Source organism: Neofelis nebulosa, chromosome 2 (assembly GCF_028018385.1).
Source record: "Neofelis nebulosa isolate mNeoNeb1 chromosome 2, mNeoNeb1.pri, whole genome shotgun sequence".
In the NCBI taxonomy this organism is placed as follows: Eukaryota; Metazoa; Chordata; class Mammalia; order Carnivora; family Felidae; genus Neofelis; species Neofelis nebulosa.
Genome location: NC_080783.1, coordinates 43,753,240 through 43,776,171, shown reverse-complemented (window position 1 = coordinate 43,776,171; position 22,932 = coordinate 43,753,240). Strand labels below are relative to the sequence as shown.

At 42.4% G+C, this 22,932-nt stretch overlaps 1 protein-coding gene across 4 annotated transcripts in view; it reads left to right on the top strand.

Annotated features, from left to right (window-relative positions):
- The window catches only part of MYO1B (myosin IB), a 189,540-nt gene that overhangs the window by 22,724 nt on the left and 143,884 nt on the right, over window positions 1–22,932 (top strand). For all 4 annotated transcript variants that reach the window (XM_058710880.1, XM_058710897.1, XM_058710887.1 and 1 more), the window contains exon 2: window positions 11,596–11,739. In XM_058710880.1, coding sequence (XP_058566863.1) covers window positions 11,605–11,739 — 135 coding nt within the window. In that variant the 5' untranslated portion in view covers window positions 11,596–11,604. The remainder of the gene's footprint in view (window positions 1–11,595; window positions 11,740–22,932) is intronic.

Here is a 22,932-nt window from a genome sequence, read left to right as displayed (position 1 = left end):
TTCTCAGTCATGGCAAACTCTTGCCCCAAAACTTCTGTAGAAAATGACGCTTCCCAGTGTGGAGGTGAAGCTTCTCTGTAAAAAACTGGGTGTGTTGTGAAGAGTTTGCTGATTCGGGAATCAGATTGATGAGTGTATGTAATATAAGATGGGTGAAAGACCACTCAGACCAGTCAGAAAAGCTTCCTCCTTGCCTTGCCTCTTCCAGAAACCAGCTGTGCAACAGCTTCTGGGTCCATTTCTCTCTTCACAGAAGGGTTTGCCTGAGATCTAAAGACGTTTTGCTCAGACATCAGAAGAGATAGTTGGTAGCTTGTAATCCAAAACCTTCAATGTTGTCATAGCAGCCACTGTTATTTTTGACTCAAAAATCCTTCTAATTAGTCTAGGTAATATACTCACCATTTTCACAGTTGGAAAAAACCCTTTCTTTTAACCTGTCACGTTATGAATTGTAAAGTTCTGTGCTGTCGTTTAAATCCTTTAAATCCTTAATAAGCAGCCTGTTCCTGGGATGGAGGGTAGCTGAGCTCCTGGTTGAAGGTGTTTGTTTGTAGGCCAGCCTTTTTATACCCAGACTGAAACAAACCTTAGCATTAAGGCTGGGTGGTTCCTGGCCCCCATCTGCCTGTGGGGAGATACCCCATGGAGTGTTAACTCCTAGACCACCAGAATGTTGACTTAATTGCCCCTCCATTAGAGCTTTTTAGGATTGGAGTCTGGCTTCCTGGCTTATAGGCTTCCGAATGCTTTTAGCTATTTGTTTTAAGTCCCTGTCCAAATCTATTCTACCTTATCATTGATAATTTAATGTTCTCTGTATTATCCAGTGTTTGAACACATGAGAACAACTTACTGTATAGAAGTTGCCCAGTAGCTGGGCCTATTTCTTCCCTAATCCAAGATTCTAACAAAAGCCAACCTATAAGAATCCATTAAATATTAGTAACAAAAAGCTATAGAGAAGGGAGGACCTTCAATACGTAGTGGCTTTAATGATGGAATAAAGAATTGGGAAGTCACATAATGGTATTTTGTGAAGTAAATGCCGTGAATTGACATGCCTTATGTCAGTTTCCCTAAGGAAGTATGTTGATGGGAGTGAGAATCAGTCACCGAGCCCTTTCACAGATGCATGCCGGTGCCCACTTTCTCATGTGCTCTGGGGAGCCCTCCAGAGCACCCTGTGTGGTTCTGTGTGGCCCCCCAACTCTCTTCTCCTTTGAAAACCATGCTGCTGGGGTCAACTGTCCTACCGCTTTGCCTGCCCTTTTGGCTGGTAAATACTGCGAAGCCGTCTTGCCCATTGGTTTCTGTCCCAAGTCTTTCCATTCTTGGGGGTTCTCTGATTGTCCTGTGCCTGTTGTGGCCTGTATGGGAGGGGTAGAGGTGATGGATACAGTCTTGGAAGGAAAAATGGCTTGTGTCTCTCTTACATGCGTTCACTCATTTGCTCTCCACCCTGGAGCTGTGGGCGTCAGCCACTGGGCCGGGCAGTGGGGCGTCAGCACCCGGAGAACTCAAGCCTTCTCCAGGGAGGATGGGATCAGTGGCTGCACCGTTGTGCAGGAGGTCTACTGGCTTGCTTGGAACTTGCTGCCTGTGAGGAGTGGCTACTCACTGTAGCCCAGGTCAGGGGGTTTATGAAGCTTAGCTGAACCTCTTGAGAGCCTTCTACTAGAACTACTACTAGAAGTAGCTACTACAGGAGCTAAAGCATTGCACGAGGTTCCGTGCTGCTTCTCTCTGCAATGAAGCACTCATTCCTCTCCTCAGATGAGCTTCCTCTGCAGGAGTCCGGCAGATGCTCCCCTGAACAACACATCCCATCCCCTGGATCTATGCTGCTTGCCTCATAACCTCCTGACTGTAGTCTCTGTCCTATGTGCCGATCCTTGGAAGCCGGCATTGTTTGGGCTGCTGTCTACCCATCAGCAATGGCCTGGGCCAAGGAACTGTTGAAGGCCTTGGCATCTTTGCGTGTTGTGCGTGTTGCCATGGGTGGTGGGTTCAACAGGGAGAGAAGAGCCTGAGGAGGAGGGCTGGGGTCAGGTTGTGAAGTCTCGATCCCTGAGGAGGAATTTTTTTTTTTTTATTAAAAAAAATTTTTTTTTAACGTTTATTTATTTTTGAGATAGAGAGAGACAGAGCATGAACGGGGGAGGAGCAGAGAGAGAGGGAGACACAGAATCGGAAGCAGGCTCCAGGCTCTGAGCCATCAGCCCAGAGCCCGACGCAGGGCTCGAACTCACGGACCGCGAGATCGCGAGATCGTGACCTGAGCTGAAGTCGGACGCTCAACCGACTGAGCCACTCAGGCGCCCCCCTGAGGAGAAATTTTTATGTGGGCGGTTTTTATGTGGGCGGTGAAAGAGATACAGCAAAAAACTTGCCACGTTCACCTTTTTAAGTGTACAGTTCAGTGGCATTAAGTGCACTCACGTTGTTTTGCAACCCTCACTGCCGTCCGTCTCCAGAACTTTTTCTGAAACGCTGTGCTCATGAGACAACTTCCCATCCTGGCCAGTAACCGAAATTCCACTTTGTTTCTAGGAATTTGACTACTCTAGTTCTTCACGTAAGTGGAATCATGCAGTGTTTGCCCTTTTGGGACTGGCTTATTTCGCTTAGCGCAACGTCCTCAGGTTTGCTCCATTTTGTGGCATGTGTCAGAATTTCCTCAGGTTTTAAGACTGAATACTCTTCCATTGTAGGCACATACCACATTTTGTTTATCCATTCATCCATTGGTGGGCCCTTGGGCTGCTTCCACCTTTTGACCATTGTGAATAGTATTGCTTCGAACGTGGGTGTGCACGTTTCTTTTTTGAGTCCCTGTTTTTATACCCCAAAGAGGAATTGCTGGGTCATATCGAGGTGATTCTGTGTTTCTTTCTTTCTTTTTTTCTTTCTTTCTTTCTTTTCTTTTTTGAGGGTCTGCTAAGGAATTTAAATACTGGCTTAAAGGGACTGGAGAGTTATTGAAGGCTTTAAAGCACGGCTTACCTGATCAGGCTGTTTTCGAAAGGCAACTTGGGAAATGTGACCCATGCATGGGGGAAGCTGAGGGATGGCAGAGGCTGTGGCAGCAAAACAAGGCAGAGAGAGAGAGACCAGTGAGAAGGCTGTTGTCTTCCAGGTGAAAAAGGATGAAGGCTGAGCTAGGGCAGTCACAGTGAGGAAGAACACGGAAGGGATGAGAAGGGAGGGGGAGAGACAGGTTGGGTGGGGGGGGGCGGGGGAGAAGTAAGAGACAGGGAGTGGCCAAGGATGAGAAACTGGGTCTGTTGAGACTTTACGGGATTTGGGGGTGGGAATAGGAAGGTTCTGTTTTTGTTTGGGGGGTATTTTGGTATGGGATGGTAGGAGATAGAAGTTGTGGACATGTGTTGAGATGTTAGACTCAGCCAAGTGAGCTAGATGGTTGATGGGCCGGCTATTGACAATATGGGTTGCTAATTTGCAGGGAGGGGAAAAGGTGAAGAATAAAGGGGCAGATGGCCAGGCAATGTGGCTGAATTGGAAAGCGGCGGGGTCGTTATTGGCGGAGCTTAAGAGTTTCACAGCTCCTATAGATCTGCTTCACATTCCTACCTCGAGGCAAAAATATATCAAAATTTATACATTTATCAAAATTTATGTAAAAATGTATAAAACCAGAAATGATGGCCAATTCATTGGTAATAAAAATCGGGTTTCATAAGGGTTCTAATGAATTCAAAAGGATTCAGACTAAAATGTGAGAGTGTTGACTTTGGCTTGTGTTTTGCTCATCTGTATTTTCTGATTTTTTTTTCCTATAGTGAATATGTTTTGTGTTTAATCATTAAAAAGGTTATCTGCAATTTCAAAAGTGGTTTATTTTCTTTTCTTGCCTCATACTGGACCGTGAGCTTCTGGAGGGGATACCATGGGGAGGAGGAAGTGCCAGATTATTCTCAGTGTGCCCTTCGCACTGAACACAGTGCCGGAGACCAAAGGGGCTCAATCCTGTAAATGGTGGTTGAGCTCAATTGCGTGGAAATTTAATGTAACCGCTCTCAGAGAGGAGATTCGTGCTGTTTTAAAAGATCTAGGAAGGAAATTCCAGTTTTTCTCAGTCACTTAGCTCATCGTATTAGGTACTGAACAACGTCCTATAGACTTGGCCCCTCTTTTGCCTTTGTTTTGCCATCAGGATTTGTTGAGATTTATTTTGTTCATGAAATCTTGCCACACTGGCCCAGTTTTGTTGCTTAAATATATTTCTCATGTTATTCTTAAAAGCTTTAGTAATCTCTTTGGGAGTGAAGTGGCTCAATTCTGTTTCCTGTCCTTTGTTGATGATATTATGTTTTCAGAGGAATGGATCAAAGTGGCTTGAAGCAACAGTCATTTTTTGCCTCTGGTCAGACCAACCATGGCAGCTGCGAGAGACCGTGCATTACTAGACGATGCAGTTGTCAATCGTAAATTTGCATACTTGTTTTCCCTTTGTATTTGTCTGAATGCCTACCATGTGCAAAGGCAGTGCACTATGCCTTTGAGGAAATAAAGATGAATAAGCTGTGACTCCTGACACCAAAGAGTTGATTCTCCAGCAGAGGGGCTATCATGCGTACTTGACCACCCTGCAGGGAGGTCAAGAGTGGCACCAGAGTCAGATGGGAACAATTGTGTTCTTATGCTAAGAAGACTCCCCGAAGGTGTTCCCTCTGACTATACTGCTAATGACATTATAATAGATGTGTTTCAAATGTCCTCATTTACAGTTGCCAGTGCAATAGATGTCTGCTTTCATTAAATTTTCCAGCAAGTGGTTTTTATGGCTTGGTATTAAAAGTTCCCTCAAATTTAGGGGCACCTGGATGGGTCATTCGGTGAAGCATCCCACTCTTGATTTTGGCTCAGAACATGCTCTCAGGAGCCCTGTTTCAGGCTCCACATTGAGCATGGAACCTACTTGGGATTCATTCTCTCTCTGTCTCCTCTCCCTTTGCCCTGCCCCCATGCACACATATTCTCTTTCTCTCTCAAAATAAATAAACATAAAAAATAAAAATTCCCCTCATATTTAAAATTATGCTAATGACTCAATCTTAATCTTTGTTAATTATGGCAACCTCAGCTCAGTTTTGTGAATGTCCTTTCAAATTTTACGATAAAACCAGTTCAACTTAAAAATATATGTTTGTTCTCATCTGTGTTAACTCTGAGAACTCTGGATAACATGGGAGACCACCAGATGTTGTATTTTAGTTTATCCTTCATCTTTTCTTAGTTGTTGTTAAATTGTTAGCAAATTAATTATTAATTTGGAATAACTTTTCGCTGTTGCTGTTTTGCTATCGAATGGAATGACCATGCATTTCACGGGGGAAGTGCCCCCTGGTCTGGCTGTCTCTGTGGGGCTTTTGGCTTGGAGAATGCTGGTCTTGACTCCCAGGCACGGATGACATTAACGTGGTAGGTGGCTTGTAATTTAAGGATGGTGACAAGGGTAGACTACTTATATTTAAATATTAGGCTACAAGTGGCCATTTTAAGATGCTATAGGATGTTTATGCTGTATTCTTTTGGATTTTGAGGAATTTTTGAAATGCTTTCAGTATTTTAAATGGCATTTTTACACTGAGAAAGATGCCAGTAAATGAATTGGTATACATCGAAATATAGGTAGTAATTTTGGAAGTTTATGAGATTATAGTAGGTTGGGAAAATAATGGTTGCAATCATGTATTCTGCTCTTCTTGGATGAATAAACAGGTGGAAAGCTGGGGCAACCATGGAATCATCTGGCATCAGTAGATGGGCTGGTGCCTGGGCTAAATCAACACTTTTAGATAAAGAGACCCTGCCTCCAAGCTCCTCTGTGGTTCCTCCAAAGGCCACCCCAGTGATTGTATTTTGTAGATTGCTTTCACCAATGTAGGGAGAAAAAGGTTAGGTTTTACATAATAATGAAGCTGTAACAGTGGTATCGTACTGTATTTGGGTACTGTACGTAGTGTTCCTGTCAGTTAGGGATCTTGGTTGCTTGCAATGCAGGAAGGATGTAGACACTCACAGAATTGCAGAGAGGTTGGAAGCCCAGGAAGGATACAGGCTTGAAAGATAGGCAGGAACCAAAGAAAGGCTAGAGGGCTGGGCAACAAGATCCATAGCAGAAGCCATGCTGCAGGAACCTTCTGGTCTTCATGCTGCTACTGTTGCTGCTGAGTGAGGAGTATTACCTCCAGCTGTCACCCCCAGCTTTCATCATCACCTAGGACTCAAAGTCCCAGGAGGATGAGATCGACCTGTGCATAAGTCATTTTCCTTGGGGTGGAGAGCAGATCTATCTCCTTTGAATTCTGAGGTGGTGATTGGGCCCTGCTTCTCACTAGGTTACTTGTCAGCACAAGGTAACTGGGGACTTCCTGCAAGGGAGATTAGGAGCAAATAGGAACAGGACTGTGTACTGGATAGTGACCCTTTAAAAAGAAAGACAAAAGTCTACAATGGCTCTCCCCTTTAGCTGCCCAACAATCACATACACCTTTCTTACCATGCTTATGCAAGTAACATGCCCCAGCCAACATGATGCGACTCTCCCCTGTATGGCCGAAAGCTTAGCCACTTCCTCTTCAGAGGTGCTCCTCTTCAAGATCTTCTTTGTCCATGGCCTTCCATGGCCACATTTAAGATGAGCATTGAGGAAGATTGCTTTGGCAGGGACTGCAGTGCTTTAGCGTTTTATTGTTGTTGTTCCTGAGTTGGAGGTCTTGGGGTTGATTGTTTTAAGGATCAAGTAATTGTTAAGCCCTGTCAGCCAGACTTCTTTGGCAGCATGGAACCTTGAACCTGTTTTAGCAGGGACGGCTGGGTGGCTCGGTCAGTTGAGTACCCGACTCTTGATTTTGATTCTGGTCGTGATCCCAAGGTTGTGGGTTTGAGCCCTGTGTTGGGCTCCACACTGAATGTGGAGGCTGCTTGGCATTCTCTCTCTCTCCCTCTGCCCTTCTCCCCCACTTGTGCTCTCTCTTTCTCTCTCTCTCTCTTAAACTTGAAAAAAAGAGTGTTTTGGTTTTTAAGATTTATTGCCTTCCATGGATTAGTAACCAGAATCAGAGATCTGCCAATTGCCAGTGTTTTGAACCTAGGACGTGGTCTGAGAACTTGTCTCCTGGCAGTGGGACCTAGCCATGGATGCTGTGCAGAGTGTCTTAGCTCTTGGTTAATAGAAACCACTTGGGAACAGTTAAGAAGCATAAGAAGCAACAGAACAGGTGACGCCTCTCCTGTGCAACATCTTCAAGGTGGGAGTACTATTCCCTTCCTCAGGCCATAGAGGCAAAACAGTGGGCAGGTCACATCCCCTCATCATCTCCCACCTCCAGCCAAAGTGACTCCTTTAGCAGCACCATATATTCTCCGCTCTGGCTTTCCAACAGGCCACTTTCACAGCAAGCTTGTCTTTTTCTTGAAGATCCTTAAGAAGTAGCCAACACATACTCCAGCATCTGAATTTTCCTTGAATTCGCTAAAGTTGGAGGCACAAGGTCCAAGTCATAAGGTGTGATAAGCCACGGTTTAATCAGTTGTTTGCTATCACATATCAAAGACGATCATCTTTCCGGTCCAAGATGGTAGTTCCTCAGGCCCCGGCCCCCAACCTCGTAGTCTTGGCTCAGCCAGTCCATGCTCTTTGGCGTGTTACTTAGAACACTCCACTTCCTTGTACCAGCTTCTTCTATTAGGTAAGATGCTTACTGTTGCAAATAATAGGAAAATCCAACTCAGACAGCTTAAACAATAAGGAGAATTAATTGGCCTCCGTGTGTGTAAACTTAAGAGCTGTGGAGCAGGTTTCTATTGTAATTCGATCCAGAGGTCTGTGATGTTATCAGGGCTCCTGCATTAATTCTCAGCTATTTATTTAGTTATTTTTGCCTTGCTTCCCTCCACGTGATGCCATTCTCCTCGGACTACACACACTCCCAATGTGAAAGCAGGCGTGACATGGCCATGGCAGTTTCAAGTATCACATCTGTAAATTGTGCCATCCAGAGGTAGATAGAACCCTTGTCCTAATATACCAAGCCAAAGCTTGAGGCTCAGTTAAATGACGAGCCCCGAATCAATGACAGTCGCTGGGAGATGGGAATGTGTTGGTTGCCTTAGTCTAGATCATGTGCTACATTCCTGGCACAAGGGATAAAATTGGCTTCCTTAGAACAACATGGGTTTCTGTGGGGGGTCTTGGGAAGGGTGGGGGTGGGTATGTATGTGTCAAATAAGAAGTATCCTCGGTGCTCTATATATGTGCCCGTTGAATTCTCCCATGTGTCTTTGATAGTTTATTGAAATCTCGAGTTTTAGCAGGTGATTCTGAAGCAAACCAAGGCTGGATATAGTAGTCACAGCAAGGGGACTCAGTCCATGTGTAGGAAACTAGGGAAGTGCCTCTATGCCGTTTCCCCAGTGTCCATTTTTACCATGAGAATGAGGGAGAGGGTGTCACTGTTTCTTCCCCCAAAGTACTTAGATGCTAAAAAAGACAAAACAAAACAAAACGGGAATGGAACAAAACTGTGCTTAAATAACTAAATGAATGTTGGTATCTCCTTATCAGCTGGTTTATTGTTGTATTTTGGTTTGCAAAGGTTGTGTTTTCAGAATTTTTTTTGTCTGCAACTCAGCGTTTGATGTGTCTTCTCCCCCACTTTGGATTTTGAAGTTGAGGTAGAAATGTAAAAATCGGAACCCCTACAAACGTGCTTGAAACTTGTATTTGAAAAGATGGTAAAGCAGGCTTAATTACAGAGAAAGATTACTTAATTATTGTTACCTGCAGTGAAGTCCTTGTCTTTCTGCCTCTGTTTCCATAAATAGACTTTATATACAGCCTGGAGCAAAGAGTTCCCATTCAGCCTCTTTGCTTAATTTAAATTGCTGGTTTGAGGTGGTTATTTTTGAAACCATTCTCAGGTTGACTTCCCCCTTAATCCCTAAACCTTCTTCCCTCATCTGCCAAATTATATGTAATGCATCGCAGCTAGAGTACTTTTGGCATTTCATGAGTCTGAGAACTGGAGATTTGATTTAAATGTTAATTTATTGCGACAAAGGTTGAGCACTCATGTTCCTGTTCCTGTGCAAGTCTTTCTGTGGGCTTGGCATGAGACCAGCTGCTCTCCCTGGCTTCTGCTACATCTCCAGAGACTGGCAGGTGCCCCTCCCCCGCCTCCCACCCATATTGTTTTAAAACAGAATCTGGCCTAGTTCTAAGCACATGAAACCATTCTATTGTTGGGCTTTAGTGATACCTAGGGCCATTTATTCTAGCTGTAGTTGGCATGAAATTAAAAAATACATATATATGTAAACAAAAAAGTTTGATTTTTCTTCTTTTGATTATTAAATACTTCCTTGGTGGGTTGTTTTTGTTTATGAGAGACCTTTCCTCTCTGCTTCTTTTAGTCTCTATATCTTTGGCTTTTCAGTGCACACATAAAAGATTTTTTTTTTCTTAAAAGGGTCAGAAATAAAGGGTTTGTTTGTGGATTCATATAAAGCATTGGTAATTAATAATAAAGAATTATATAATTCTCACCCCTTCCCAGTTCTCTTGAAAATAGCCCAACTAAATATAGTTTCTGTTACCTCTAGGAGATCTGCTAGATGTTCTAGACTAGAGTGGGAAGACATTTGTTTAAATTGTTATCTCAAGGAAGCAGACCAACCTTTGTATAAGATGTAATGTGCCTGAGTGACACCTTAATGAGAAGAATTAAACGTACTTCCCCTCAGTGTTAGGGACATGAAGATATATGAATATTTGTTAGTATCTTGAGGTATTGTTTAGGATTCGTATACTGAAGGTATACAAAATTGACTTCTGCATTGGAAGCATTTAGAGGGAATGTCTCAGATGAATGCACTTGTATATCCTGGTAATATTAGAAAGAGTAACACAAAACACATGTACTCTACTTTCCCGTGTTCATATATTTGAAAGAATTTTAGTACTTTTGACAGCGATCAGATCTGAAGGCATGGGGATTTACCATTCTACTTTTGGGTGCATTCATTCATATTAGTGGTGAGGGTAGAATGCTACCCTTGTATTGTGCCTGTTTCTACTTGGTAGGGTTTCTTACTGAGCTAGATAGAAACTGTAATATTTCTGGTCTGTTCATTGCATGTTCATTTGATTTTGCTTTTGTAGTGGTGTGTCTGTTGGGATGAGAATTAAGAACATTGAGGTCACTCTTGGCAAGTTATCTAAGCAACCTTTGATTTACAACAGGGTTGTGTTCCTTTCTTTATGATGCAGTGTTGATGCCTGGAATGAAATTTCCCCCCATAAGTGCAGTATTATAAGTGGTGATTGAGTTCTTTAACATGAAATGTAATACTCTCTTAAGTAATCATAAGCGAAATTTCTTACCTCTCTGTACTTCCTTATCTTAAAATGGGGATAATGCTAACAGTATCTACCTCATAGAGTTTTTGTGAGGATTAAATGAATTAATGCATGTTAAGTTCTTGGTATAGTGTCTGATAGGTAGCTCAATGGTGGTATCATCTTAAAAACATTATTTCCTACTCTTGAAATCATTGTTGCACTATATGATAACTAACTTGGATGTAAATTTAAAAAATAAATAAAAACAAAAACAAAAACAAAAAAACATTATTTCCTGGTGCCTGGGTGACTCAGTTGGTTGAGCATCCAACTCTTGGTTTCAGCTTGGATCATGATCTCACGGTTCATGGAATAGAGCCCTGCATCAGTCCTGTGCTGTCGGCAGGGAGCCTGCTTGGGATTCTCTCTCCCTCTCTCCCTCTCTTCTTCTTTCCCTCTGTCTCTCCCTCCCTCTCTCTCCCTTTCTCTCCACCCCTCCCCAACTTGCTCTCTCTCTCTCTCTCTCAAAATAAATAAATTAAAAAAACATTTCCTGGGGAAATGCATTCTGAATTTCATCATGGAGTACTGAGGGATGCCATCTTGGGGGAAGCAGGTTCATATGGGTTCAAATCTGACATTGGTATGCAAGGGCTGGTGGAATGGTGTGGGTTGGGTTCTCTTTTAGAGTTTTGCAGCCTCTGGCCAGGGAGAGAGGATGGTCTAAAGAGGTATAAACTTCTGCTTCTAAAAAGTCACAGAGATGAAAAATACAGCATAGGAAATAAAATCAATAATACTATAATAACTTTATAATAATACTGTAATAACACTGTGGTGAGCATTTTGTAATATATATAACTGTTGAATCACTGTGTTGTACACCTGAAACTAATATAACATTGTATGTCAGCTATACTTCAATGAAAATAAAAAAGAAAATGGAGATTCCAGTTTCTTAGTAGCTCCTTCTGTAGATGGAGTGAGCTTGGAATGGTGGACTGGTAGGGAGGTTCAAGCAAATGGGGCTTCTGGCGGCTTGGCAGGGATTGCGGCTAGCTCAGAGGCTCCTGATTGTAGGTTGTAGGGAGGGGACGTTACGGCATTTGAGAGGCAGACGAGGGCCATTTGAAACTACTGATGTTTCATTTCTCCAGTGGTGCTAAGAACCCATCTGAAATAATTTTGCCCATTTAAATTTTCCTTTTCCCCCCTCTTTCCTACAGCAAGAGACAATGGCCAAAATGGAGGTGAAAACGTCACTTCTGGACAATATGATTGGGGTTGGAGATATGGTTCTTTTAGAGCCTCTCAATGAGGAGACCTTCATCAACAACCTCAAGAAGCGCTTTGATCATAATGAAATATATGTGAGTATACACACCAAAGGTCATCTGTGGGGTTTGGACTTTGTATTTTGTGGCACAGAGCTGGCTTCTTTTCTCCAGACTCTTCTTTTTTCTGTTTGTTTATTAGAGTCCAGAGGTATGTGTTTAATCTCTCAGAAAGAGTTTTATGTTTGCTCATTTGGCACATGAGTAATATCGATTAGAGTCAAGTGAGTGTGTTTTCCATGTGGTATTTATAGAGTGCCAACCCTGTGCAGAGGATTGTACCGGCTGTTGGAGGCATCCTAAAGCAAGTAGAATGTTGAGTTCCTATCCTCTGAGGAACATATATTCAGGAGGAGTTTTAAAATCTATAGGTATCTTCTTGGGTGCCTTCATAAAATTAGCATTCTAACCTTTGAGAAGCCACTGATTAATATGCAAGGCAGTGAACTGTCAAAAAAGACATGAACCTTGTTGATATTTGTAGTTAATAGAGACAGGGACAGATTATCAGTTAAGAATATATGTTTGGTTCCTGGAGATTTGGGAATAGTCCTGTCCTGCTACAGAGAAGCGTATCGTCATATAAAAAAATGAAAACATATGAAGATACACGATAAAAGGAGAAAGTTTATGTTGTAAGAATTCTTTATAAAGGATTTTACAATGTTACTTTACCTATCTGTTCCTTAAATGTATTTAAAACATGAGTAAGTGGTGCCTGGGTGGCTCAGTTGGTTAAGTGTTCAACTCTTGATTCTATCTTGGGTCCTGATCTCATGGTTCGTTGGTTCGAGCCCTGCGTCGGGCTTTGTGCTGACAGTGCAGTGCCTGCTTGGGATTCTCTCTCTCCCTCTCTCTCTCTGCCCTTCCCTTGCTTTCACTCTTCTTCTCTCTCAAAAATAAATAAATAAAAATAGTAACAAAAAAATAAAACATGAGTAAAAAATACATTCATATACAGCTTTTCAGGAATTTGCATAAAGCACAAAAGTTTGTATCTCTTCAGGTACGGGTGCGTTGTTAACTAATCCAAGAAAATGGGGCACCGGTTCCTTGTCCCAGCAGTTGAGAAAGAAACAGCACGCTTTGGATGGAAGTGGGTTTTTTTTTTTTTCCAATTTTTAATGTTTATTTTTGAGAGAGAGACAGAGTGTGAGTGGGGGAGGGGTAGAAAGAGAGGGAAACACAGAATTTGAAGCAGGCTCCAGGTTCTGAGCTGTCAGCCCAGAGCCCGATGTGGGGCTCGAACTCATAAACTGTGAGATCATGACCTGAGCTGAAGTAGGGCGCTCAACCGACTGAGCCACCCAGGTGCCCCGAGGTGGAAGTAATTTTGTTAGATTCTGCCTTGCTCCTGAGTTCTTTCCCCCTCTTTTTATATCATAACTGTGTTTGCAGATGAATTGGATTATTGGGTTATGCTGCATATTTTCCTATCACTGTGGGAACAGTAGGAAGAAATATAAATAAATAAGTGGAGAGATCATATAAGTATGATCACTTATTACTTTTGTGGAATGAATATATGAAAAAAATTATCTGCAAAGCTATATAATTTTATGCCACATGTAGCTTTCCTTTCTAGTTAGCCAGTCATGTTTCAAGGATAACTTTGTATAATTAATTTCCTAAGGAAGTGGTGGTTATCTTCTGGGAACTGAACTTTCTTATCTTCCTTGATTGGCGTTGCTGCAAGTAGGGAGGTTGACAGTCACTTGAGATATGTGGATACTTCATTTGGAATATTAATTTGACTGCTATGTATGAAGTTCAGAGAGAGATGCAGTTATGTAAAATGTTGATTCAAATGGAAAAGGTTTAAAACAGCGCTGCAGAGGAGGGAGGGAGGAGGTGTCTTTTGGTTTGGCTGTGAGGCCCAGGGTGTCACCTTCCCTCAGAGCGTAGTGGCTCAGCTTTCAGGTGGGAAAACCTTACGATTCTGCAGCTTTAACTGAAAGTATGGGTTGATATCGAATGAAAGACCGACTTTAAACATCGGTCTTTGAGATGGAGATAGGAGGAATCCATTCTATCGTTAAGTAACGTTGCTGATCATTTTTCTTTTTGGCTCTAAGAAACACAGTTCACTTTTCGAGGACTTGAAAATAGGAGGGAGACTGGAACATTGCATGCATTCAAATACCTGATTGTTTTTGTGCCCACTAAAATAAAGCAGTCCCCTTTTTAACAAAATGCCAAATGTTAATGTTCATGAGTCTTCAGCAGACGAAATGTCTGGGTTTCAGCCCTACGTAATTTTATTTTCTAACCATTTGAGGAATGCCCTTTCTGGTATAACAAAAACAAAAGCAGAAAATTGCTTTCTGCTTCTAGATGGTCATATCAATTAATGTTTTCCATGGTACGTTAGGACTATCGTTTCTGTGAGATGTGTGCCTTCATTTTTTGTAACTAAACATGCATCATATTGGAGGGTTGGGCATTCTCTATTTTAAGCCAAAAAAAAAAAAAAAAAAGGGTGGAGGGGGGTTATAGAGCAATATGTAGAGTATGATCCTGTTTTTTTTAATGGGGGGTTTATGGATGTGCACATAGGTCTGTATACTTGTTTGCACATAGAGAAAGGCAGGCTAACTTTGGGCATCACAGTGGAGTGAGCTGAGATACGGGGACAGGGAAGGGTTACTGTTTTAGACCTCTGTATTATAGAACTCATTAAGTCAAGCATGTATTGTTTTTGTAATTAAAAAAAAAATACTCTACACTAAATTTGATGACCACACCTTTGGAACCCCAAATGTCAGGTATACCACCCTTGAGAACTCTGTTTCTGGCTCTTATTCTAATAATATTCCTCCTCTGCTTTTGTTCATGGGTTGTTGCAGAATTGATTAGCCTGATGCCAAAGGCCGAGTTATTATGACATGTAGAATTTTACTATCTTGTACTTTGCTTGTTTTTAAATTCTTTCCCAGAAAATGAAGGTGCAGTGTTTTTTGTTTTGTTTTGTTTTGTTTTTAGTCTGTTTTGTGGTCTCATAGTTTAATACTATAAAAGTGGGTGGAGGTCTATGATGATCCATCACGTGAGCAAATTGAGCAGTCATTTGTATGTTCAGAAGCCATGGTTGATAAAGGAGCCAATGAGTAGAAAGGCCTTGTCTCAGACTTTTGAACTCTGGCTGTACCCACAGACTTAGTAGCCTCTTTTGTGAACCAGCTCAAGGTCAGAGGACCCTCTTTTTCCATTCTGCCCATCTATCCACTCGCCCTTACACCCCCAATATCTATTTCTTAAAATAGTCTCTGCCTTCACACAGCTCTCACAAGGGACTGGCTTGTCTCTAGATATGAGTTATCAACTCTCAAGAGCATTTATAATACTTAGTGATTTTCAGGATGCCCAGCCAGCTGACTCTGGAAGTAGAGTTCCTTGTGATCCTGTCATAATAAACCAGAATCTCTGGGTAGACCACTTGATTCACACACCTACTGCTTGGACCACTGATTGTGGCCTGCTGACCAGAATGAACTGAGTGGCTTAAGAAAATGATGTCCTCTCCTAAGATTGGGTAGGGCCAACTTTTTCCAAAGGAGGTGGGATGTGTGTAAGTATGTGAATACCCAACCAAATATATTGATTAACATGTTAAGAAGAGGAAAGGGGGAATGAATGCTCATGAGGTCACTGCTGTAAACCCATCACATGTTGGGTTGGGAGTTTGTAATGAAGTAGCTTTGTGGGTGTTGATATGAAAAGGATATGCCCCTTGAGAAGGATTTGTCATTTGCGTTCCAGGCTTCAGGTATACCCAAAGGCATGCTTCTCAGACTTTCTATTGGAGAACTCCTAATGGCAAAGAACAGTAAATAGTTGCCTCCAGGGACCCCGGGGCCATAGTTGAAGTCCATCCACTTCAGAGAAGTTTTGTCGAAATACTTGCTTCCAAACTAATTCAGTTGTATTCTATTCTGTAACGCATATGGGTTTGTTTTTATCTAATATGCTCCTTGCAACCCTTTGAGTAATAAGGTTTTTTTTGGTGCTGATAAGTACATTCAGTTTGTTTTCTGTCTGAATTGTCAGATCGGGGATCATGTAGATACAGAGGTGTGAATTCGTCCATTTTAGGATTTTAAGTTAAACTAATTGTAATTGCGAGTAACTGCTTTGACAATCTAGTAAAAATTGTCTTAATTTTTAGAAGTTAGGACTACAGTTGGGATCCCTGTAGAGATGGAATCAGATACTTTTCCGAAGGATACTTAACATGCACGCTCTAGGAACATCCATCATTTGCTTTGAGGTGGGTTCATGCACTGAAGCACTGGGTTGGTTCATCATCCGGTGTGTGGCCAGGCAGCGTCTCTAAATCTGGGACGGTTCTGGACGTTGATGTGAGCTTTGCAGTAAGAGCTGTTCAGCTGGACATAGTGGAGGATCAGGTGAGAAAAGAGAGAGGCGATGTTGGCCTGATGGGGTAACATGCAGGGTCAGAGACTCTGTTTGCTTTTATTCCTCCCTCTTGGCTGAGTGCAGTTCCGGCTGGGACAAGCTGCAGGATGTGATGTGCCTTTTGGTCTCCCAGTCTGTGTGGGGCCAGTGTTGGGAAATGTCGGTCGTGACATAACTGAGCATTGCTCTTCTGTATTCTTTCTGCTGCCTTGGTCAGACCTTCTTCCGGCCTCCCCACCCCCACCCCCCACCAGACGGAATGGTGGCAGGATTTCATGTGGACTTGTAATGTAGGAGACCCACCCAGACATGATTCTGTTTTTAGGGTGACTGGTCAGGACTGTGGTTCTGTTCAGGAACAGGAAGGCTGCAATTTAGGCAAGAACAAGGCCCAGGGCAAATTTGGAAACTAAAGAACCGAGGTGTCTGTTCTCCGACAAGAAGTATTTTTGGTGCTGACAAGTCGATGTAGTGTGTTTTCTATCTGAATTGTTAGTTTGGGGATCATCCAGATATAGAGGGCTGAATTAGTATAGTTTTAGGATCTTAAGTTAAACTAATTGTGGATGTAAAAATGACTGCTTTGCAAGTCTAGTAAGAATTGTCTTAATTTTTAGAAGTTGGTGCTAGAATTAGGATCCCCATACGGATGGAATCAGATGCTTTTATCAAAGATACACAACTATAAGTGCACAATCTGGTTTAAAAGAGTGCAAAGTAAATGGGGTTAACATTTATATACTTATTTGAAGTTCCAAAAACACTTCTCATTTACACACATGAAAATTCCTACCTACTGGCTGTAGATCTATTCCTGGGAATTTGGCATAATGATGTATTAGTTTTCTATTGCTGCATAACAGATTTCCCCCAAACTTTGCAACTTGTAATAACATACATTCCTTATCTCAGTATTTCTGGGGCCAGGAGTTTGGGCGTGGCTTACCTGGGTTCTCTGCTCTGGGTTTTACCAGGCTGTCATTGAGGTTTTGGCCAGGACTATAGTCTGATGGGAGGCTTGGTCCTTTTCTAAGCTCATGGGATGTTGGTGGAGAGCTAGAGTTTAGACATCCATTTTAGTGTTATTCTTCCTTTACTCGGACATTCTCCAATCTTTTTTTCCTCTTAAAATTTCCTTTAAAAATTCTTTTTTTTGGGGGGGTGGGTAGTGGGGGTGTCTGGGTGGCTCAGTTGGTTAAGCATCCGACTTTGGCTCAGGTCATGATCTTGCAGTTTGTGGGTTCGAGACCCGCACAGGCCTCTGTGCTGACAGCTCAGAAACTGGAGCCTGCTTTGGATTCTGTGTCTCCCTTTCTCTCTTCCTCTACCCCGCTCGTACTCTGTCTGTCTGTCTCTCTCTCAAATAAAAACATTAAAAAATTTTTTCTAATTCTGTTTTTTTCATTATAGAATTAACAACTACTTTTAGAAAAAAAAATCAGATGGTAAAGGGATGCATAACATAAAAATGTCATTTTCTCACCTCAGTGTCCCAGTCTCATTTCTAGAAGTAGAAATTTTCCAGATTATGTTATCAGCTTGATTAAAAATTAAAATTTTTTTGTTCTAGAATTGGAAGTAGGAAGAGGTTCTTTTTCACTGAGATGAATGGCTCTTTACCCAGAGAATCCAGACCCAAAAATATTTGAGTGAAAAAAGAACCATTTTTACTGCCCCCTCCCCTCCCATCTAGACCAAGCAGGGAAAGGAGGAGGGATTCCCTGACCTGGTGAAAGGAAGTGCCTTGATTTGATCATGTATGAACGGTTCACCATGACTAGACTCTGCCTGCGTGGCTCATTGAAAAGGTAGATCTTTCAAGAGACATGAAGAGCAAATTGTGTGTGTTTTCAAGGGTATAGCTTTGGTGTTTGGAATGGAGACAGCGTTAGAAGGCTGGATAAAGCTGGTGAAAAATAGCAAATCACAAGGCTGAAGAGAAATGTTGTGTCTAATTTCTGAGCATAGTCTATCTCTTGGACAGTTTTATGTTTTTCCAGAAAATCATTTTTGGTGATAACTTGCCAGTTTCAACCTGTGTAAGCTCTCTTAGCCTTTGGTGATTGGAAAATTTCTTCCTTCTTAGAACTTGCAAAATGGACACATCTTTATCTGTTACTTACCAAGCTTAAGAGAGTTGTTTCATCATACAGGCCCTATACAGTACTTGAAATGTTTGTGTGATATTTATAGTATATAATTTAAATGTTCTGCTCAAGGCCATATTTGAAGTTTATTTGGAGGAAATTAAGGCCCAACCTCGGGCCTGCAGAAGTGTCGTCTTTTGATGGCAATATGGTGGGTACTAGAAGCAAAGACCTGAGCCCCGGTCCTGGCACGACCACTTATTTGTTCATTTAATTTTCACTGGAGTCCTATGCATTGTAGGTTGTTTTTTTTTTTTTATGTTTTTATTTATTTTTGAGACAGAGAGAGACAGGGCATGAGTAGGGGAGGGGCAGAGAGAGGGAGACACAGAATCCGAAGCAGGCTCCAGGCTCTGAGCTGGCAGCACAGAGCCCGACACGGGGCTCGAACTCACGGACTGTGAGATCATGACCTGAGCTGAAGTTGAATGCTTAACCAGCTGAGCCACCCAGGCACCCCCGTAGGTTTTTAAATTATCTTCATTTTACCATGAGGAAGCCGAGGCTCAGAAAGACTAAATAACTTGTACAAGGTCACATAGCAAGTGACCTTCGCACCCAGGAAATCTGGCTCTAGAGTTCATGCTTTTAATAGTCCTGTTGACCGTATATGGTTGCTATGAGCATTCAGTGATACCATTAATATGCAGGTATTCGCATCCTATAATGTGCTATTCAAAATAATTATGATATGTATAGATTACGTATATGAACATGTATATGTATATGAATGTATAGATTTGAAACAAGGCAGTCTCACCAATCCAGATGAAGAATTCAAATGATAATCAACATTCCTGCCACATGTTGAGTTAGCATTTAACAATGCAGTAACATGAACTGGTGTGACATGGAACGAGTGTGTTCAGTTCTAAAGTTGCAGGTGCCCACTAGTCAAGGAAAAGCGATAGCAACCGTTAGGATGATGTTTTTCCTTCTGGAGGGTGGGACAAGATCTTGAAAGGAAATTGATTTTCATCACGTTCACCGGATGGCAGGAGATTGACAGCTGCACGTGGCCCGTCACTTTTATGAGCAGGAAGTAGAGGAGGAGGAGCAAATCACGGGGGACATGTGGCTCATTCATGTGACCAAGTCAGCTCCCCCCGTGCATCTGTTTCTGCTGTTAGATCTGTAGCACAGGTATATATTAATGGGAATCGTAATTTCTTTTTTTTTTTTAATTTTTTTTAACGTTTATTTATTTTTGAGACAGAGAGAGACAGAGTGTGAACAGGGGAGGGGCAGAGAGAGGGAGAGACACAGAATCTGAAACAGGCTCCAGGCTCTGAGCTGTCAGTACAGAGCCTGACGTGGGGCTCGAACTCACGGACCGTGAGATCATGACCTGGGCCGAAGTCGGACGCTTAACCGACTGAGCCACCCAGGCGCAGTAATTTCTAAAAAGACGCTGTTTTGTTTCTCATACTCTGTTTTGGAGGGTTGGAGGCTGAGATACGAGGTGGCATGTTGGAAAAGGCATATAGAGCTAAGGTTGAATCTCGGCCACTTGCAACCACCGTGAGCGCTGTGAGTAATTGAGAGTCAGTTTTCTCCTCCACACGTTAGGTATCATGATGCTTATGTTGTTGAGATGTGATGGAGATTAGGGAGCATCTTAGCATGGTGCTTGGCACATAGTAGGTGTGGAGTACCTGGTAGGTGCCATGACTATCTGAAAAACTTGGAAACCAGAATGACATTTCTTTAAGGGCTCAGACGCTGCGATTTCCTTGTAATTACAGTCTTTCTCTTTCTCCCCTCCCTCGACTCTCTCTTTCCCTCCCTGTCTCCCACTCTCTTCCTCCCTCTTTTCCCTGCCCCCCCCCCCTTTGGTATTCATTGAACAGATTTCATTTTTGTTGTATTACTATTTCAATTGTCCACAAATATTATTTTCAGATAGTAATAGACTTCTAACACAGGACTGCTCTGTACCTTAGTTAAGAGTTTTATTAGGTCTGGAGAATGGTACATTTTTGGAAAATACTTTTCTCATTACAGAGTTTATCTCAACAAAGATATTATAGTATTGTGTTACTTTGCTCTAAAATAAAGGCTGCCCGCGGTGATATTTTTAGCCAGTATTTCAGCGTGGCATAGAACTCATATATAGTTCTGTAATTCATAGTCTGAAATGACTGGCAGCCCAGGAAGAAAGGGTTGTAATATGATGGTAGTTAAGTCAAGCCTCGGACTGCTCTAACAGTGGCCATGGCTGACAAGCCTGCTTGCCTTCCTTGGCAGCCATGATTTGTACGACCCCCGGACTATGTGTGGGCTCCCGCTCTAAGACCGGTCGTTTGTGGGACAGCAGAGACAAGAAGATGAACAGCGCTTGATTCTTTCCTCCAACTGTGAATTGAGAAATCCTGGAAAAATAAAACTATCAATGAAAGCAGATGCTGGCGGTCATGAGGTTGTAGGGCCATGGTGGGCCATGCTTCAAGCAGGCACTGTGAGTAAGCCTCTTTGAAGTAGACCGGCTATAGAGTAGAAAGTGAGAAAACCAGTTAGGAACAGGCCCAGAGAAAAGCAGAAACAGGAGCAGGGGATGAGCACACCGAGAGTGGAATTGGACGGGAAGTTACCACCAACTTGTGTTGCCTTAGTATGATGCCCTGCACTCATACTCATTCTTGGGTCACAGGTTGCTCAGGGGTTCCTGGGTGTGTTCCTTCGTTCAAGAACTTGGTACTTGAGGTACAGGAACTCAGGGCTTGATGTAACATGACAGCATCACTGTGCTGAGCGGCTGAAACAGTCTGACCGAATCCCACTTCTCTGTTCTAATGTCACAGACTTTGGCGTAGAGCTTTGGCATAAAACTGTCTCTTCCACTCATGGGGAGACCTTGGGCAATTTTTTTTAAAACCTTCGAATGCCTCAGTTTCTTCTTCAGTAAAAATAGGCCGTTATTCATGAGTTCTCTCTATATATTTTGCATACGTATCACAAATATGTTCTTAGACCGGGTATGTGTGACGTACACACTGGATGACATTGTGTTGGATATAAGACCCAGAGAGAAGGCTCCATCAGTATTGACCTTGCGTTTGTAAGTTTTTCACTCAGGCAGCTTTTCACAGTTTTGGACTGTGTCTAAAAAAACCCAAAGTGTTGGCTAGACCAAACTGTGTTTTTCAAAAACCAAATAAGACAAAAGTCCTCTTTGGGGGAATCTGGGAAATCTTAACGGATGTCTAATGAAAAACACTGTGGCACGTAATGTCTTCATGTCTTGTGATCAGATTCCCAGGATCTGGGACTCAAGGAGAGGATAAATTCCTCCTCATGAAGTGAGTCGCGTGTTGTCATTTCTGAAGATCCCATCAGCTTATCCTGTATCATCATTTTCTCAGGATTCTAGGCATTTAACATTAGCTTCATTAAGACATACCTCACGTGCTCATCTGATAACTCTTCAATGCTCTGTATACAAAGACCATTTTGTAAGACTTTGGCATCATAGGATGCCTCGAATTTAGCTGAGTTACTAACGTATGTTATAGGCTTTCAAGTCCTGGCTCTCTACAGTGGCCAGCAGATTCCAATAGAGTGAAACTGTGAGGTTCTGTAATCACAGCAGGTAATATTTATGGGACACTTGATGTATCTCAGGTGCTGTGTTTCATGCTTTAACACAGAATCTCATTTAATCCTCAGATGAGGGAGGAACCAATATTCTCCTCCTTGTTCAGATGAGGAAACTGGGGCTTGGAGAAGTTAAGGAGATTACCCAGGAAACCAGAAAACTGCCAGATAACTTGGAACCATAGTTAAACAATATTTCAAAGGCATTTGAAGCAAATTAAATTCTGTATGACATAGAATCTGAGCAAAGAGCTCAAAAACACTTAAGTCACTCTGATTCAGCATCTGACTCCCCCCCACCCCCAAACACACACACACACACACACACACACACACACACACACTGACTGCTCTCAGACTGGATGGAGCTCAGTCCCCTCACTTTGATGTTTGAGGCTCTCTGCAATTTGATCCCAGTCTTATTGTCTAGGCGATTACTCACAGGAGGTCTTTGCTCTAGGCAAGCTGTCTCATTCCTATCTTTGAAATATGGGTGGGTGGGCCTTTGTACCTCTGTCCATGTTTAATCCATGTTGGAGCATGCGTCAGAATTAACTTCATTTTTAAGGCTGGATATCTTCCACTGTATCTGTATACTTCATGTTATTTATCCATTCCTCCACCAGCAGATGCTTGGGTTGCTTCACCTTTTGGCTGTGGGGAACAGTGCCACAGTGAACCTGGATGTACAGATAACTGTTTTGAGTCTCTGGCAATTCACACTTAAAAAAATTTTTTTTTGAAGGATGCAACTATCTTAGTAAAATTTTAGAAAAAGAGATTGGGGTTCAATCATTACCTAAAACCTGAATTCTCCTATGCCACTCTTTGGGGGAACATTACTTTATGTGAATCACGCCCATCCTTTTAGACCTGCTCAAATCTTCTGACTTCCTGGATCATTCTTGGACCTCTGCAGTTCACAGTGACCATTCCCTCAAGTAGACCCGACCCAAAGCACTCACCTAGGCAGTAAGAAGACTAATGACTCGGGGCGGCTGTTGGGTGGCTCAGTTGGTTAAGCATCTGACTCTTGGTTTCAGCTCAGGTCATGATCTCGTGGGATTCTCTC